This window comes from Oncorhynchus kisutch, linkage group LG1, assembly GCF_002021735.2.
Source record: "Oncorhynchus kisutch isolate 150728-3 linkage group LG1, Okis_V2, whole genome shotgun sequence".
In the NCBI taxonomy this organism is placed as follows: Eukaryota; Metazoa; Chordata; class Actinopteri; order Salmoniformes; family Salmonidae; genus Oncorhynchus; species Oncorhynchus kisutch.
The window spans coordinates 54,354,403-54,373,365 of NC_034174.2; the positions used below are offsets into that span (position 1 = coordinate 54,354,403).

The 18,963-nt window shown below is 44.5% G+C and overlaps 1 protein-coding gene across 1 annotated transcript in view; it reads right to left on the reverse strand.

Annotated features, from left to right (window-relative positions):
* Nucleotides 1-1,201: 1,201 nt before the first annotated feature.
* LOC109891176 (mRNA (2'-O-methyladenosine-N(6)-)-methyltransferase) overlaps nucleotides 1,202-18,963 on the reverse strand; it is a 45,141-nt gene continuing 27,379 nt past the window's right edge. Inside the window, exons 15-16 of the mRNA XM_020483516.2 lie at nucleotides 9,096-9,271; nucleotides 1,202-2,847 (exon numbers count right to left, since the gene is read on the reverse strand). Coding sequence (XP_020339105.1) covers nucleotides 2,499-2,847; nucleotides 9,096-9,271 — 525 coding nt within the window. The 3' untranslated portion in view covers nucleotides 1,202-2,498. The remainder of the gene's footprint in view (nucleotides 2,848-9,095; nucleotides 9,272-18,963) is intronic.

Genomic DNA, 18,963 nt, shown 5'->3' on the forward strand with positions numbered 1-18,963 from the left:
ATAAATTCATGTATTCATACTCATCCTTTATGTAAAAAGTCTATGGACGGATTTAAGAATAGAAATATATTTCTTATGATTTAAGGCGTCAGAAATGTCACGCAAAATCAATTCCAAACATAAAATATGCTCTTTACCAGAAGAAAAAAAGAGAATTATAAAAATAAAACTCTAGTAATTTTGTTGGTTACACCTTAAGCATTAATAATGCAATCATAGACACGTCTACTTTTACATACAATATATATATTTCTTTTAATAACACTTTGGTTTAGTTTAAAACAATTTATATGTAATAAACTGTATAATATAAACAGATTTCTTAAATTATGTTAAATTAACTCAAATAAAAAAATAATGGATAAACAGCTATCAGAGTTCAATACAATTGTGTAGCAGAGAAAAATAACATACTTCATACCAATTTTCTGTACAATATCTATACTTTGTTTTGCTGGTGACAGAAACATACTTGGATCGGGGTATGTGACTGGTGCTTGACGCTCAAATGACAAAGAATGAATGGCTAGTTTGTCTCCAGGTTCTTGGGCACGATGCCAGACTTACTGTAGTAAGTATTATGTTCAAAGAGAAAGACAACCATCATACATTTGCAACAGCATAAACAGAACCTTGCCTTAACCTCCAGCCCCATGCCTAATTAATTCTCTATAAAAAAACAAAATCCTAAGTATATACAAATGGGGCAAAGGCAAGTGAAGATTTCTAGTAAGAAACTTATGCCTAAACCCATTGTACAAGCATTCAGGCTATAGATAAGAATATATGCTGAGATGGCATAGTAGTGCGTGAGGATCATAGTTTACAAGGACAGAGACAATTAGTCATATAATGACGAATTGTATAATAAACATTTGTATCTTCTCGTTTATTTCTCCATATATTCTCTCGGCTAGATGACTGAGGCCGAGGTGAGTCGCTTTGGTTGCATCCCTAATGGCATTGCTTTGGATGCATCCCTAAATGGCACCGTATTCCCTATATAGTGCACTACTTTTGACCAGAACCCTATAAGCCCTAGTCAAAAGTAGTGCACTACATAGGGAAGATAGATGCGTCCCACATGGCACTGAGACCTTCTGTTTTGTCATTTAAAAATGTACATTCATTGTGCTGCCCAGTGATGCGTTCTAATGTCATACTGGTGTAAACATATAAAAATTGAGATTGGAGGGGTTAAAAACAACATAACTATTTTATGTTTCCATGCCATACCACGCACTACAATGTGAAAATAACGCAACCAGGTTGAACACAATCACAGAATATGTTTAACGAGGGTATAATTTACATCAGGTATTATTACATTTAGTACTTTACCATATTTTAGAGACGTGGATAGGGTTATAAGCAAAGGGACGTACTGTATTTTGCTCAACAAGCCAGGTCAACAAACACAGCGCAGGGGGAAAGGCATAGTAATTCAGCTGTTGCTCGAGCCAACGCTTACCAATGGTTTACAACATTTTGCCATTGTAAGATGTATTAATGGCCTGTATTTGCATGTATTGATTTTTGTATTTATTTACTTTTTACAAAATTCCTCTAACTGCAGAAATGGTGTATTGGCCTATATGCAACTACTACTCTGTGGTATGTGTGACCTGCATAAAAATTGTCCACAAAGAAATGCAATGTCTTCAAAGCCCTCAATCTCTCTCGTTCAGTACCCTGAGGGTTCTCCAAACACGATCCTGGGGCCCCCCTCGGTGCCCATTTTAGTTTTCCCCCTAGCACTACACAGCTGATTTAAAACATCCAACTCCTCATCATGCTTTGGTTATTTGAATCACTGTGTACTGCTAGGGCAAAAACCTAGCTTGGGAAACCCTGCTCTAACTTACTGATGGCTGTCCTATGTACAATGATTGCCTCTAAATTATTTGTAGGCTTAAGGGAGTTAGAAACATAGCTGCCTTATCACCCAATGACACATCTCTCTTCTGTACCTATTCAGGGATAGAGAGGATTTTGGACAAACAAAACAAAAATCTTTTCCAAGGACCCACTTTTCAAATCCACACGTCAAAACCGACAACCAAATCCTGCTGTCCGGGAGCAGATCACAATGTATGTCCCAAATGGCACCCTATTCTCAGGGTGCCATTTTGGACGCACTCTACAGCAAAAGGCCAATGAACAAGGTATAGAATTACCCAATAATTACTGACAATGACAGCAACAATGATGGAAAAATAAATCCTAGTAAACCGCTACCACTAGCTACATTGATAAAAAGCAACGAGAGATACTATAGTAAATAACGACCAGAATCATAAAAACCTAGTAGAACTAATATTAAATAGTCGAGGCAGAGAAAGTAAACCTATTTTAGGGGAGAGGCCCTCCTTCGTAGGCTACCCAAGCCCCCCGAGTAGTCCAGGGCCAAATCCTCACCCCACACTCTCTCAGCACCAGTTGTAGGGTCCCCATCCCCAAAACGCACCTTACTCTCACCCATGTCCCCTCCCTTGCATTTAAAGGCTGGCTGCCTCGGAAGGTGGTGTAGTATTTTCCAGAGGACTACAAGAACTACTGCTGTTTTCCTGGCTAGCGGGTGATGTGTCCAAACTGGCCGATCGCTCAGGTGCCGTCTTGGCGGCAGTAGAGTCTTTGCTGCCCGACAACTCCGCACTGGCTGGGGAGGGCATAGTGGGCGCAGAGGAGGTGGAGGAGGGAACTGGGGAGCCCAATGTTCTCTGGGAGACCTGATAGGCTGCCAGCAGCTCCTGGATGCGCTCCGGCGTGGGCTCCCACTTGGTGAAGCCGGAGTCATTTTGCAGGAAGATGATCACCGTGCCGTGAACTGCCTTGTAGTACATCTCCCTGAGAGAGGAAGTGAGAAAGACATTTAAACTCCCTTCATAAAGTGCAATTAGACAGCAACTATGCTAGTGTCCTATTCAGGGTGCATCCGGGAGAGTCCTTTTCGAAAGGGTACTTGGGCAGTGCCAAGTATAAAATGTGACCCATCTACCCAGCACAGGACAACGATTTAAGATCAAAGGCCTGATTACCTGCATGTCCACCAATGTTCTTTACATGTTGAAATGTCCCCGCGGTCTGTGTTACATAGGGAATACCCGTCGAAGCCTTAAGACCCGGATCAGTGAGCACTGCAGCAATATACGGACAGGTGAGACACAAAATCTGGTTGATTTAAAAATACACTGCTCAAAAAAATAAAGAGAACACTAAAATAACACATCCTAGATCTGAATGTGTGGCCTCCACGTGCCTGTATGACCTGCCTACAACGCCTGGGCATGCTCCTGATGAGGTGGCGGATGGTCTCCTGAGGGATCTCCTCCCAGACCTGGATAAAGCATCCGCCAACTCGTGGACAGTCTGTGGTGCAACATGGCGTTGGTGGATGGAGCGAGACATGATGTCCCAGATGTGCTCAATTGGATTCAGGTCTGGGGAACGGGCGGGCCAGTCCATAGCATCAATGCCTTCCTCTTGCAGGAACTGCTGACACACTCCAGCCACATGAGGTCTAGCATTGTCTTGCATTAGGAGGAACCCAGGGCCAACCGCACCAGCATATGGTCTCACAAGGGGTCTGAGGATCTCATCTCGGTACCTAATGGCAGTCAGGCTACCTCTGGTGAGCGCATGGATGACTGACCCACCGCCAAACCGGTCATGCTGGAGGATGTTGCAGGCAGCAGAACGTTCTCCACGGCGTCTCCAGACTGTCACGTCTGTCACATATGCTCAGTGTGAACCTGCTTTCATCTGTGAAGAGCACAGGGCGCCAGTGGCGAATTTGCCAATCTTGGTGTTCTCTGGCAAATGCCAAACGTCCTGCACGGTGTTGGGCTGTAAGCACAACCCCCACCTGTGGACGTCAGGCACTCATACCACCCTCATTGAGTCTGTTTCTGACCATTTGAGCAGACACATGCACATTTGTGGCCTGCTGGAGGTCATTTTGCAGGGCTCTGGCAGTGCTCCTCCTTGCACAAAGGCAGAGGTAGCGGTCCTGCTGCTGGGTTGTTGCCCTCCTACGGCCTACGGCCTACTCCACATCTCCTGATGTCCTGGCCTGTCTCCTGGTAGCGCCTCCATGCTCTGGACACTACGCTGACAGACACAGCAAACCTTCTTGCCACAGCTCGCATTGATGTGCCATCCTGGATGAGCTGCACTACCTGAGCCACTTGTGTGGGTTGTAGACTCCGTCTCATGCTACCACTAGAGTGAAAGCACCGCCAGCATTCAAAAGTGACCAAAACATCAGCCAGGAAGCATAGGAACTGAGAAGTGGTCTGTGGTCACCACCTGCAGAACCACTCCTTTATAGGGGGTGTCTTGCTAATTGCCTATAATTTCCACCTGTTGTCTATTCCATTTGCACAACAGCATGTGAAATTTATTGTCAATCAGTGTTGCTTCCTAAGTGGACAGTTTGATTTCACAGAAGTGTGATTGACTTGGAGTTACCTTGTGTTGTTTAAGTGTTCCCTTTATTTTTTTAAGCAGTGTATGTACACACACACACACACACACACACACACACACACACAGTTGAAGTCGGAAGGTTACATACACCACATTCTTTTGGAGAGATTGGAAACCCAAATGGTTCTACACGGACAAGTTCTGGCCTGATTTAGATCTTATCGGTCGGAAAGATATCAGTTTGTCTCTGTGAATGGTTTGTCCTCTGACAAATCAACTGTAAATTTCGGTGTTCTTCAAGGTTCCGTTTTAGGACCACTATTGTTTTCCCTATATATTTTATCTCTTGGGGATGTCATTCGAAAACATAATGTTAACTTTCACTGCTATGCGGATGACACACAGCTGTACATTTCAATGAAACATGGTGAAGCCCCAAAATTGCCCTCGCTAGAAGCATGTGTTTCAGACATAAGGAAGTGGATGGCTGCAAACTTTCTACTTTTAAACTCGGACAAAACAGAGATGCCTGTTCTAGGTCCCAAGAAACAAAGAGATCTTCTGTTGAATCTGACAATTAATCTTAATGGTTGTACAGTCGTCTCAAATAAAACTGAAGGACCTCGGCGTTACTCTGGACCCTGATCTCTCTTTTGACGAACATATCAAGACTGTTTCAAGGACAGCTTTTTTTTTTCATCTACGTAACATTGCAAAAATCTGAAACTTTCTGTCCAAAAATGATGCATAATAATTCACCCATGCTTTTGTCACTTCTAGGTTAGACTACTGCAATGCTCTACTTTCCAGATACCCGGATAAAGCACTAAATAAACTTCAGTTAGTGCTAAATACGGCTGATAGAATCCTGACTAGAACCCAAAAATTAAATCATATTACTCCAGTGCTAGCCTCCCTACACTGGCTTCCTGTCAAGGCAAGGGCTGATTTCAAGGTTTTACTGCTAACCTTCAAAGCATTACATGGGCATGCTCCTACCTATCTCTCTGATTTGGTCCTGCCGTACATACCTACACGTACGCTACGGTCACAAGACCCAGGCCTCCTAATTGTCCCTAGAATTTCTAAGCAAACAGCTGGAGGCAGGGCTTTCTCCTATAGAGCTCCATTTTTATGGAATGGTCTGCCTACCCATGTGAGAGATGCAAACTCGGTCTCAACCTTTAAGTCTTTACTGAAGACTCATCTCTTCAGTGGGTCATATGATTGAGTGCAGTCTGTCCCAGGAGTGTGAAGGTGAACGGAAAGGCTCTGGAGAAACGAACCGCCCTTGCTGTCTCTGCCTGGCCGGTTCCCTTCTTTCCACTGGGATTCTCTGCCTCTAACCCTATTACAGGGGCTGAGTCACTGTCTTACTAGGGCTCTTTCATACCGTCCCTAGGAGGGGTGCGTCACTTGAGTGGGTTGAGTCACTGATGCGATCTTCCTGTCTGGGTTGGCGTCCTCCCCTTGGGTTGTGCCGTGGCGGAGATCTTTGTGGGCTATACTCGGCCTCGTCTCAGGATGGTAAGTTGGTGGTTGAAGATATCCCTCTAGTGGTGTGGGGGCTGTGCTTAGGCAAAGTGGGTGGGGTTATATCCTTCCTGTTTGGCCCTGTCTGGGGGTGTCATCGGATGGGGCCACAGTGTCTACTGACCCCTCCCGTCTCAGCCTTCAGTATTTATGCTGCAGTATTTTATGTGTCGGGGGGATAGGGTCAGTTTGTTATATCTGGAGTACTTCTCCTGTCCTATCCGGTGTCCTGTGTGAATTTAAGTATGCTCTCTCTAATTCTCTCTTTCTCTCAGAGGACCTGAGCCCTAGGACCATGCCTCAGGACTACCTGGCATGATGACTCCTTGCTGTCCCCAGTCCACCTGGCCGTGCTGCTGCTCCTGTTCCAACTGTTCTGTCTGTGATTATTATTATTTGACCATGCTGGTCATTTATGAACATTTGAAAATCTTGGCCATGTTCTGTTATAATCTCCACCCACACAGCCAGAAGAGGACTGGCCACCCCACATAGCCTGGTTCCTCTCTAGGTTTCTTCCTAGGTTTTGGCCTTTCTAGGGCGTTTTTCCTAGCCACCGTGCTTCTACACCTGCATTGCTTGCTGTTTGGGGTTTTAGGCTGGGTTTCTGTAAGGCATTTTGAGATATCAGCTGATGTACGAAGGGCTATATAAATAAATTTGATTTGACCTTCGCCAAATATATTTAAACTCAGTTTCACAATTCCTGACATTTAATCCTAGTTCAAATTCAGGTCAGTCTCAGGTCAGTTAGGATCACTTCATTTTAAGAATGTGAAATGTCAATAATAGTAGCGGGAATAGGCCTCCCGGGTGGCGCAGTGGTTAAGGGCGCTGTACTGCAGCGCCAGCTGTGCCATCAGAGTCCCTGGGTTCGCGCCCAGGCTCTGCCGCGACCGGGAGGTCCGTGGGGCGACGCACAATTGGCCTAGCGTCGCCCGTGTTAGGGAGGGCTTGGTCGGTAGGGGTGTCCTTGTCTCATCGCGCACCCGCGACTCCTGTGGCGGGCTGGGCGCAGTGTGCGCTAACCAAGGTGGCCAGGTGCACTGTGTTTCCTCCGGCGCATTGGTGCGGCTGGCTTCCGGGTTGGATGCACGCTGTGTTAAGAAGCAGTGCGGCTTGGTTGGGTTGTGTATCGGAGGACGCATGACTTTCAACCTTCGTCTCTCCCGAGCCCGTACGGGAGTTGTAGCGATGAGACAAGATAGTAGCTACTACAACAATTGGATACCATGAAATTGGGGAGAAAAAGGGGTCAAATTCAAAAAAATATATATATATTTCAGCTTTTATTTCTTTCATCACATTCCCAGTGGGTAAGAAGTTTACATACACTCAATTAGTATTTGGTAGCATTGCCTTTAAATTGTTTAACTTGGGTCAAACATTTTGGCTAGCCTTCCACAAGCTTCCCACAATAAGTTGTGTGAATTTTGTCTCATTCCTTCTGACAGAGCTGGTGTAACTGAGTCAGGTTTGTTGGCCTCCTTGCTCTCACACTTTTTCAGTTCTGCCCACAATTTTTCTATAGGATTGAGGTCAGGGCTTTGTGATGGCCACTCCAATACATTGACTTTGTTGTCCTAAAGCCATTTTGCCCACAACTGTGGAAGTATGCTTGTCCATTTGGAAGACCCATTTGCGACCATGCCTTAACTTCCTGACCGATGTCTTGAGATATTGCTTCAATATATCCACAATTTTCCTTCCTCGTGTAATCTATTTTGTGAAGTGTACCAGTCCCTGCTGCAGCAAAGCACCCCCACAACATGATGCTTCCACCCCCATGCATCACGGTTGGGATGTTGTTCTTCAGTTTGCAAGCCTCACCCTTTTCAACCAAACATAACGATCATTATGGCCAAACAGTTCTATTTTTGTTTCATCAGACCAGAGGACATTTCTCCAAATGTGCAGTTGAAAACTATAGTCTGGCTTTTTTAATGGCGGTTTTGGACCAGTGGCTTCTTCCTTGCTGAGTGACCTTTCATGTTATGTCGATATAGGACTCGTTTTACTGTGGATATAGATACTTTTGTACCGGTTTCCTCCCGCATCTTCACAAGGTCCTTTGCTGTTGTTCTGGGATTGATTTGCACTTTTCACACCAAAGTACATTCATCTCTAGGAGACAGAACACGTCTCCTTCCTGAGCAGTATGACGGCTGCGTGGTCCCATGGTGTTTATACTTGCATACTATTGTTTGTACAGATGAACGTGGTACCTTCAGGCGTTTGGAATTTGCTCCCAAGGATGAACAATTTTTTTACTGCGTTCTTAGCCGATTTATTTGGATTTTCCCATGATGTCAAGCAAAGAGGCACCGAGTTTGAAGGTAGGCCTTGAAATACATCCACAGGTATACCTCCAACTGAGTCAAATGATGTCAATTAGAAGCTTCTAAAGCCATTACATAATTTTCTGGAATTTTCCAAGCTGTTTAAAGGCACTTAGTGAATGTAAACTTCTGACCCACTGGAATTGTGATACAGTGAATTATAAGTGAAATAATCTGTCTGTAAACAATTGTTGGAAAAATTACTTGTGTCATGCACAAAGTAGATGTCCTAACCGACTTGCCAAAACTATAGTTTGTTAACAAGAAATTTTTGGAGTGGTTGAAAAACAAGTTTTAATGACTCTAACCTAAGTGTATGTAAACTTCCAACTTCTACTGTATATTAGGACCTTCCCCCCGACTGGGATATGGATGCCTGATGAAGACCTGAAGGTCGAAATGTTGTTATAATAAAATCACGTGGCCGCATGACCAGCAGTGTGCAGCATTTTCCTTTTATTTGTATAAATTCACCTACAATTCCAGCACCTGCAAAAAGTACCTGGATGTGCGCATGTTCTTAAGCTTATGTATCACAATACAACCATACTTGATTTTCCATGGCATAGACAACACCATTTGGTTCTTTGTCAAATACTGTGTGCTATAGGTTGGAAAATAAACTAACGTGACAACACAAGACTTTGTTTCCAGCATAAGGACGGTTTTCATCAAGAAATTAAGTCTGCTTCATATTTTGTTTCCTTGCCATGATACTTCTAAGTAGCACGTTACTGGTATCTTGACAACCTTAGTCAGAACAATGGAAGTGACTCTACGGTGTTGGACACTCACTTCTTGCAGATGTGCTGCGAGCCGCTGCGGTACTCGTGCTCAAAGGCGGGCACCGACATATGATGGCGGAGGAAGGCGCTGGTCTCCATGCGGTTGAGGGCCGGGGTCAGCGGATCTCGCCACTCCGGGACAAAGATGATGAAGGACAGGGGCTCACTGGACTTCTCCAGTAGTTCCTACAGGACACAGTACATTATTCAATAAAAAATCCCTGGTATTCAAAAGGAAACTGGAAGTCCTGCAGATTTTCTCCTTATACATAGTGGGATCTAAACAGATGGCGTGGTTCATGGACTCAGACCACTTTTGAAGTACAAACATATTGGAAAACTTTGAGTGGTGAATGTTCACTTTAAATGCGTTTCAAGTTCTAATGTCACATGCACAAGCACAGTGAAATAGCTTTCTTACAAGCGCTAACTTCAACAATGCAGCATTCAATAACAATGTAATACTACATAAAACAAGGTGGAACAAAAAATACACAAGCTAAAAATAAGAACAAGATCATGTCAGGTCAAGACCCTTGTGAGGACAATGAGCATGCAGAAGAGCTTCCCTGAGACGGTTTCTGGGAGTTTGCGTAAAAATTGTTAAGTTTGCAAACCCACAGTTTCATCAGCTGTCCAGGTGGCTGGTCTCAGATGATCCCGCAGGTGAAGAAGCCAGATGGAGGTCCTGGGCTGGCATGGTTAAATGTGGTCTGCGGTTATGAGGCCGGTTGGAAATACTGCCAAATTCTTTTAAACGATGTTGGAGGCAGCATATGGTAGAGAAATGAACATAAAATTCTCTGGCAACAGCTCTGGTGGACCTTCCTGCAGTCAGCATGCCAACTCCACGCTCCCTCAAAACTTGAGTCATCTGTGGCATTGTGTTGTGTGACAAAACTGCACATTTTAGAGTGGCCTTTTATTGTCCCCAGCACAAGGTGCACCTGTGTAATTATCGTGTGCAGGGACCTGTGAGTGTGCATGGAGACAGTGCAAAAATAAGACTAAAACACAAAAGGTCAACTCAGATAGCCAATGTATACATTTTGTTAGCTATTTAGCAATATTATGGCATGGGGATAAAAAAGCTGTTCAGGAGCCTGTTGTCAGACTTGATGCACAGGTACCGCTTGCTGTGTGGAAGTAGAGGGTACAGTCTATGGCTTGGGTGGTTGGAGTCTAACGATTTTCTGGGCTTTCCTTCCACACAGCCTGATATAAAGGTCCTGGATGGCAGGGAGCTCAGCCACAGTGATGCAATCGAGGGCAGTGCTATTGCCATACCAAGCAGTGATGCAGCTAGTCAAGATGGTACAGCTGTAGAACTTTGAGGGCCCATGGCAAACCTTTTCAACCTCCTGAGGGAGTTGACTGTGCGAGTGGGCCATTTTAAGTTCTTAGCGATTTGGACAGAGGAACTTAAAGCTTTCGACTTGCTCCACTGCAGTCCCGTCGATGTGGTAGAAGCGTGCTCGCCCCCCCCTTTCCTGTAGTCCACGATCAGCTCCTTGGTCTTACTGATGTTGAGGGAGAGGTTGTTGTTACGGATCCACACTGCCAGGTCACTGACCACCTCTCTGTAGGTTGTATCGTCGGCGCCAGTCACAAAACCGGTGATTGTCAAGCAAATAACCGTCGGTCTCAGAGTAATTGACCGTCAATTAAATACATTTAGCATCTCCTGGCTTCCACACAGCCTACAAACCACTGATGCAGACCTTTGGAACATCTACATTTTAAAGTCTAATACATCCATATAATATAGCCTACACCTTCACAATAAATCCATTATTTATTTTAGACCGGTCTAAAGAAGCATGATATGAAGAAAATGTAGTCTATTTCAGAAGAACAGAATAGCATAATCTGAGTTGTCCTTATGTTAGGTCCTGAACTGGCTATGCCATATGGCTGTGGACTACACTAGTTCATTTAACAGACACGATTTGGTTAGAATTCCGTGGCATTATTTTATAGTATGAAGAACACAATTGAACAAATATTGAAAATATAAAATAGAAAGGATATTTTCTCCAAAGGAAATGAGGGAGTGTGCACATACGGCTATTCTGTGTTGAGCGGTTAACAAAGAAAAAGCTATTACTATATACTCAATTTAGAGTTATTAATGTAACTTTAGTTGTTCTTCAACTGTTGGACTATATGTTTGGATTTTTAATACATTGTAAGGCTGCATGATGCGACTGAATTTTTGAAAAAAGTTGCTTGAAAAGGTATGAGCTATGCTTTGTTTTTTACGCAGGCTGTACACACTACATCAGGCCGTAATGCACCCTAAGAAAAGTGACCAGTGGCCGTTGTGCCCTTCTCTCAGAGTGCTCCTAATCACCTCTCACTCACATGGCTCTCCACCATGGGATCGAGTCAGCCAACAAGATGAGTAGGCCTACTGAACAGCAAAGCACTTGCCTATGTCAATCTACTATCCCCCATAGTACAAAAGTCAACCTATTCTATTCTGTGCGAGAAATAAATATTCCAAACATAGTCTGGGACAGTTGTGGGATGCGATAGATCCAAAATGAATACAACCACTTGCATCAAAATACCTTTTTTACGCAATGTGGCTGACGCAACAGATCAGCACGTTTAGCTTAAAATGTTGATAAACTATTAGGCTATTTCTTCAAATTATAATTGCAGCATTGTGCACATGGCAGTAGGCTAAGAGCGCAAATGTTCCACTGACGGAAAACATCATTATCAAAAGTTACTGCAAATGCAATCATGCATGTGCAGTGGTTGCTCCACTAAAAGATTTGTGATTATGCTGCGGGACTTAGACGTAATTTGTGGTTTAGTACGGTACCCTGCGTCACAACTTCATTACTCCAGACCAGCGTAAGGGGGAGTTAGAGCACTGACTATACTTTTGGATCCTACTGTGTCTCTGACAACGAATGGGCGACATGCATTTAAATAGAAACTGATAATTGTGCATGACTTCAGTATTACTTACTAAAACGGTTGTTACACTAAGTTAAAAAATATATATATTTTGTTAGGATTATTCTGCTCTTACTGTAGTATTGTAGCCCACCCCCGACCGGTCACGTTGTACAGCGCCTGAGTGGTGCAACGGTCCAAGACACAGCATCACAGTGCAAGCTGTGTTGCTACAGATAATGGTTCAATAACAGTGCCGGTCTCGACTTGGAGACCCATGAGATGCCTGTAGGTTTTGGATTCTCTCCCTCTAAAAACCAAAATAAATAATTCTAAATAACAAACTGGCTATATTTAGAAATTAGTAACAATGTCTCACCCAATGTTCAATAATTGCCTTTTCCTCGCTCATTTAACATAATTTGAAAACAAAATAACGAGGAAAAAGAACTCCGTACCACCTATACTCCACACACATATGCATCCAAAACTCTCCCTCGCCCTGCATTTGTCAAATCTGACCATAATTCCATCCTCCTGATTCCTGCTTACAAGCAAAAATGAAAGCAGGAAGCACCAGTGACTAGATCAATAAAAAAGTGGTCAGATGAAGCAGCTGCTAAGCCACAGGACTGTTTTGCTAGCACAGACTGGAATATGTTCCGGGATTCCTCCAATGACATTGAGGAGTACACCACATCGGTCATTGGCTTCATCAATAAGTGCATTGATGATGTCGTCCCCACAGTGACCATACGTACTTACCCCAACCAGAAGCCATGGATTACAGGCAACATCCGCACTGAGCTAAAGGCTAGAGCTGCCACTTTCAAGGAGAGGGACTCTAACCCAAGAGCTTATAAGAAATCCATCAAACAGGCAAAGCATCAATACAGGACTAAAACTGAGACGTACTACACCGGCTCTGATGCCCGTCGGATGTGGCAGGGCCTGCAAACCATTACAGACTACAGAGGGAAGCACAGCCGAGAGCTGCCCAGTGACACGAGCCTACCAGACGAGCTAAACTACTTCTATGCTCGCGTCGAGGCAAATAACACTGAAACAGGCATGACAGCACCAGCTGTTCCGGAAGACTGCGGAGAGCATGATCACACAGCTGATGTGAGTAAGACCTTTAGACAGGTCAACATTCACAAGGCCACAGGGCAAGACGGATTACCAGGACATGTACTGCGAGCATGCGCTGACCAACTAGCAAGTGTCTTCACTGACATTTTCAACCTCTCCCTGTCCGAGTCTGTAATACCAACATGTTTAAAGCAGACCACCATAGTGCCTGTGCCCAAGAACACTAAGGTAACCTGTCTAAATGACTACCGACCCATAACACTCACGTCTGTAGCCTGAAGTGCTTTGAAAGGCTGGTCATGGCTCACATCAATACCATCATCCCAGAAACAAGCAGGTTGAGAGCTTCAAGTTACTTGGTGTCCACATCACCAACATGGTGCAAGCACACCATGACAGTCATGAAGTGGGCACGACAAAACCTATTCCCCCTCAGGAGACAATATTTGGCATCGGTCCTCAGATCCTCAAAAGATTCTACAGCTGCACCATCGAGAACCTGACTGGTTGCATCACTGCCTGGTATGGCAACTGCTCGGCCTCCGACCGCAAAAGCTCTACAGAGGGTAGTGCAAACGGCCAAGCTTCCTGCCATCCAGGATCTCTATACCAGGCGGTGTCAGAGAAAGGCCCTACAAATTGTCAAAAGACTCCAGCCACCCTAGTCATAGACTGCTCTCCCTGCTACCATGCGGCAAGCGGTACCGGAGCGCCAGGTCTAGGTCCAAGAGGCTTCCAAACAGCATCTATCCCCAAGCCATAAGACTCATGAACATCTAATCTAATGGCTACCCAGACAATTTGCATTGCTGCCCCCACCCCCTCCACACCACTCTCAGTTGTCATCTATGCACAGGCACTTTAATTAACTCTACCTGCATGTACATACTACCTTAACTAACCTGTGCCTCCGCACATTGACTCTGTACCGGCACCCCCCTGCATATGTTGTAATTTTTTACTGCTGCTCTTTAATTGCTTGTTACTTGTATCTATTATTCTTATCCATTTTTTGAAACTGCACTGTCGGTTAGGGGCTCGTAAGTAGGCATTTCACTGTAAGGGCTACACCTGTTGTATTCGGCGCATGTGACTAATAAGATTTTATTTTATTTCTCCAAAATGTTATTTTTTAAACAAAGAGATTATTATTAGAATTATATAAAAGCCCCTTGGATATTGTCACAATAAGTGACTCCCCAAACATATGGAAGAAGGTACTCAGGTCAGATGAGACTAAAATTTAGCTTTTTGGCCATCAAAGAAAACGCAGTGTCTGGCGCAAAAACCTCTCATCACCCCGAGAATACCATCCCCAGTGAAGCATGGTGGTCGCAGCATCATGCTGTGTGGATGTTTTTCCATCGGCAGGGACTGGGAAACTGGTCAGAATAGAAGGAATGATGGATGGCGATAAATACAGGAACATTCTTGAGGGAAACCTGTTTCAGTCTTCAAGAGATTTGAGACTGGGATGGAGGTTCACCCTCCAGCAGGACAATGATCCTAAGCATACTGCTAAAGCAACACTCGAGTGGTTTAAGGGGAAACATTTAAATGTCTTGGAATGGCCTAGTCAAAGCCCAGACCTCAATCCAATTGAACATTTGTGGTATGACTTAAAGATTGCTGTAAACCAGCGGAACCCATCCAACTTGAAGGAGCTGGAGCAGTTTTGTCTTGAAGAATGGGCAAAAATCCCAGTGGCTAGATGTGCCAAGCTTATAGAGACATATTCCAAGAGACGTGCAGCTGTAATTGCTGTAAAAGGTGGCTCTACAAAGTATTGACTTTGGGGGGGGATGAATAGTTATGCACGCTCAAGTTTGTCTTATTTCTTGTTTGTACCACAAAAATAAATGTTGTGTAAATCAAATCATACAAATCCCCCCCAAAAACATTTTTATTCCAGGTTGTTAGGTAACAAAATAGGAAAAATAACCGGGGGGTTGGGGGGGGGGGGGTGAATACTTTCGCAAGCCACTGTATGTGTGATATTTGTTTTGATTTAGATAGGACCATTATCATGCACCTGTAACAGGGAAACCTCAAAACAGGGGCATCGGGAAAAAATACATGTCATCTATGCACTTAAATAGCGAATGGAGGGCGCTTTTCGTGTCATTCATTTTCATGCCAGCCAGTTTGGCTATACTCCTGTTGTAAATACACTGTTCAAAACAATAAAGGGAACACAATGTAACTCCAAGTCAATCACACTTCTGTGAAATCAAACTGTCCACTTAGGAAGCAACACTGATTGACAATACATTTCACATGATATTGTGCAAATGGAATAGACAACAGGTGGAAATTATAGGCAATTAGCAAGACACCCCCTATAAAGGAGTGGTTCTGCAGGTGGTGACCACAGACCACTTCTCAGTTCCTATGCTTCCTGGCTGATGTTTTGGTCACTTTTGAATGCTGGCGGTGCTTTCACTCTAGTGGTAGCATGAGACGGAGTCTACAACCCACACAATTGGCTCAGGTAGTGCAGCTCATCCAGGATGACACATCAATGCGAGCTGTGGCAAGAAGGTTTGCTGTGTCTGTCAGCGTAGTGTCCAGAGCATGGAGGCGCTACCAGGAGACAGGCCAGGACATCAGGAGACGTGGAGTAGGCCGTAGGAGGGCAACAACCCAGAAGCAGGACCGCTACCTCCGCCTTTGTGCAAGGAGGAGCACCACCAGAGCCCTGCAAAATGACCTCCAGCAGGCCACAAATGTGCATGTGTCTGCTCAGAAACAGACTCCATGAGGGTGGTATGAGGGCCCGACGTTCACAGGTGGGGGTTGTGCTTACAGCCCAACACCGTGCAGGACGTTTGGCATTTGCCAGAGAACACCAAGATTGGCAAATTCGCCACTGGCGCCCTGTGCTCTTCACAGATGAAAGCAGGTTCACACTGAGCACGTGACAGACGTGAGAGTCTGGAGACGCCGTGGAGAACGTTCTGCTACCTGCAACATCCTCCAGCATGACCGTGGGTCAGTCATGGTGTGGGGTGGTATTTCTTTGGGGGGCCGCACAGCCCTTCATGTGCTCGCCAGAGGTAGCCTGACCCATTAGGTACCGAGATGAGATCCTCAGACCCCTTGTGAGACCATATGTTGGCCCTGGGTTCCTCCTAATGCAAGACAATGCTAGACCTCATGTGGCTGTAGTGTGTCAGCAGTTCCAGCAAGAGGAAGGCATTGATGCTATGGACTGGCCCGCCCGTTCCCCAGACTTGAATCCAATTGAGCACATCTGGGACATCATGTCTCGCTCCATCCACCAACGCCACGTTGCACCACAGACTGTCCAGGAGTTGGCGGATGCTTTAGTCCAGGTCTGGGAGGAGATCCCTCAGGAGACCATCCGCCACCTCATCAAGAGCATGCCTAGGCGTGGTAGGGAGGTCATACAGGCACGTGGAGGCCACACACACTACTGAGCCTCATTTTGACTTATTTTAAGGACGTTACATCAAAGTTGGATCAACCTGTAGTGTGGTTTTCCACTTTAAATTTTGAGTGTGTTTCCAAATCCAGACCTCCATGGGTTGATACATTTGATTTCCCTTGATCATTTTTGTGTGATTTTGTTGTCAGCAACATTCAACTATGTAAAGAAAAAAGTATTTAATAAGAATATTTCATTCATTCAGATCTAGGATGTGTTATTTTAGTGTTCCCTTTATTTTTTTGAGCAGTGTATAAGCAATGTGCTTAATATTAGGAACATTGAGAAATAAATATAGTAGGCCTAGCCTATAGAAAGCAGATGGGATTGTCCTCGTTAATGGATACCATCACTGTTTTCTTGCGCAATTGCATAGCCTATAGAAATGCTGCGCAACATGAGCTCATAGGCTCTCATGAAGTGTTTGATTAGATTTTCGATAACATTTGCATTTATGTCAGAGTGACTAGAGTGACAAAGTGCTGAGTACCATGCACGTTTGGCAGACTACTAATGACCAGCAGCAGAATCAGACCTTAGAAATGTCTAGTTACCGTGACTAAACGGTCACGTGGAATTTGACTGCCTTCATGACCGCCGGTGTGGCGGTAATACAGTCACCACAACAGCCCTAGGGTGAACAGGGAGTACAGGAGAGGACTAAGCACACACCCCTCTGGGGACCCTGTGTCAAGGGTCAGCGAGGCAGAGGGGATGTTGTCTACCCTCACACCTGGGGTTGGCCCATCAGGAAGTCCAATTTGGAGGGGGAAAAGGTGTTGAACGCTGAGCTGTAGTAAATAAACAGCATTTTCACAAAGGTATTCCTCTTATCTAGGTGGGTGAGGGCTGTGTGGAATGCAATTGAGATTGCGTCGTCTTTGGATCGGTTGGGGCGGTATGCAAAATGGAGTAGGTCTTGGGGCCTGGGATGATGTGTGCTATAACCAGACTCTCAAAGCACTTCACGATTACAGATGCGAGTGCTACAGGCTGGTAGTTATTGTGGCATGAAGAATTAAGAGTTCTTGGGAACAGGAATTATGGTAAAAAAAAAAACGTGGGGATCAGACTGGAACAAGGAGAGGTTTAAAATACTGTGAATATACCTGATGGCTGTTCTGCTCTAAGAACGGGCCCTGGAATACCATCAGTCCATTGTTTTTATTTTATTTTCTGCTCTTTTGCATACCAGTATTTCTACTTGCACATCATCATCTGCACATTTACAGTTGAAGTCGGAGGTTTACATACACTTAGGTTGGAGTCATTAAAACACGTTTTTCAACCACTCCACAAATTTCTTGTTAACAAACTATAGTTTTTGGCAAGTCTGTTAGGACATCTACTTTGTGCATGACACAAGTAATTTTTCTAACAATTGTTTAAAGACAGATTATTTCACTGTATCACAATTCCAGTGGGTCAGAAGTTTACATATACTAAGTTGACTGTGCCTTTAAACAGCTTGGAAAATTCTAGAAAATGATGTCATGGCTTTAGAAGCTTCTGATAGGTAAATTAGCCTAACATCATTTGACTCAATTAGAGGTGTACCTGTGGATGTATTTCAAGGCCTATCTTCAAACTCAGTGCCTCTTTGCTTGACATCATGGGAAAATCATGGGAAAATCATCAAACTGTAGACCTCCCCAAGTCTGGTTCATCCTTGGGAGCAATTTCCTAACACCTGAAGATACCACGTTCATCTGTACAAACAATAGTGCGCAAGTATAAACAACAAGGGACCACGCAGCCGTCATACCACTCAGGAAGGAGACGCGTTCTGTCTCCTAGAGATGAACAAACTTTTGTGAGAAAAGTGCAAATCAATCCCAGAACAACAAAGGACCTTGTGAAGATGCTGAAGGAAACAGGTACAAATGTATCTCTATCCACAGTAAAAACGAGTCCTATATCGACATAACCTGAAAGGCCGCTCAGCAAGGAAGAAGCCAATGCTCAAAACCGCCATAAAAAATGCCAGGCTACGGGTTGCAACTGCACATGGGGTCAACGATTGTACTTTTTAGATAAATGTCCTCTGGTCTGATTAAACAAAAATAGAACTGTTTGGCCATAATGACCATCGTTATGTTTGGAGAAAAAAGGAGGAGGCTTGCATGCCGAAGAACACCATCCCAACCGTGAAGCATGGTGGTGGCAGCATCATGTTGCGGGGATGTTTTGCTGCAGGAGGGCATGGTGTATTTAAAAAAATAGATGCCATCGTGCGACAGGAAAATTATGTGGACATATTGTGGCCATCACAAAGCCCTGACCTCAATCCCATAGAAAATTTGTGGGCAGAACTGAAAAAGCGTGTGCGAGCAAGGATGCCTACAAATCTGACTCAGTTACACCAGCTCTGTCAAGAGGAATGGGCCAAAATTCACCCAACTTATTGTGGGAAGCTTGTGGAAGGCTA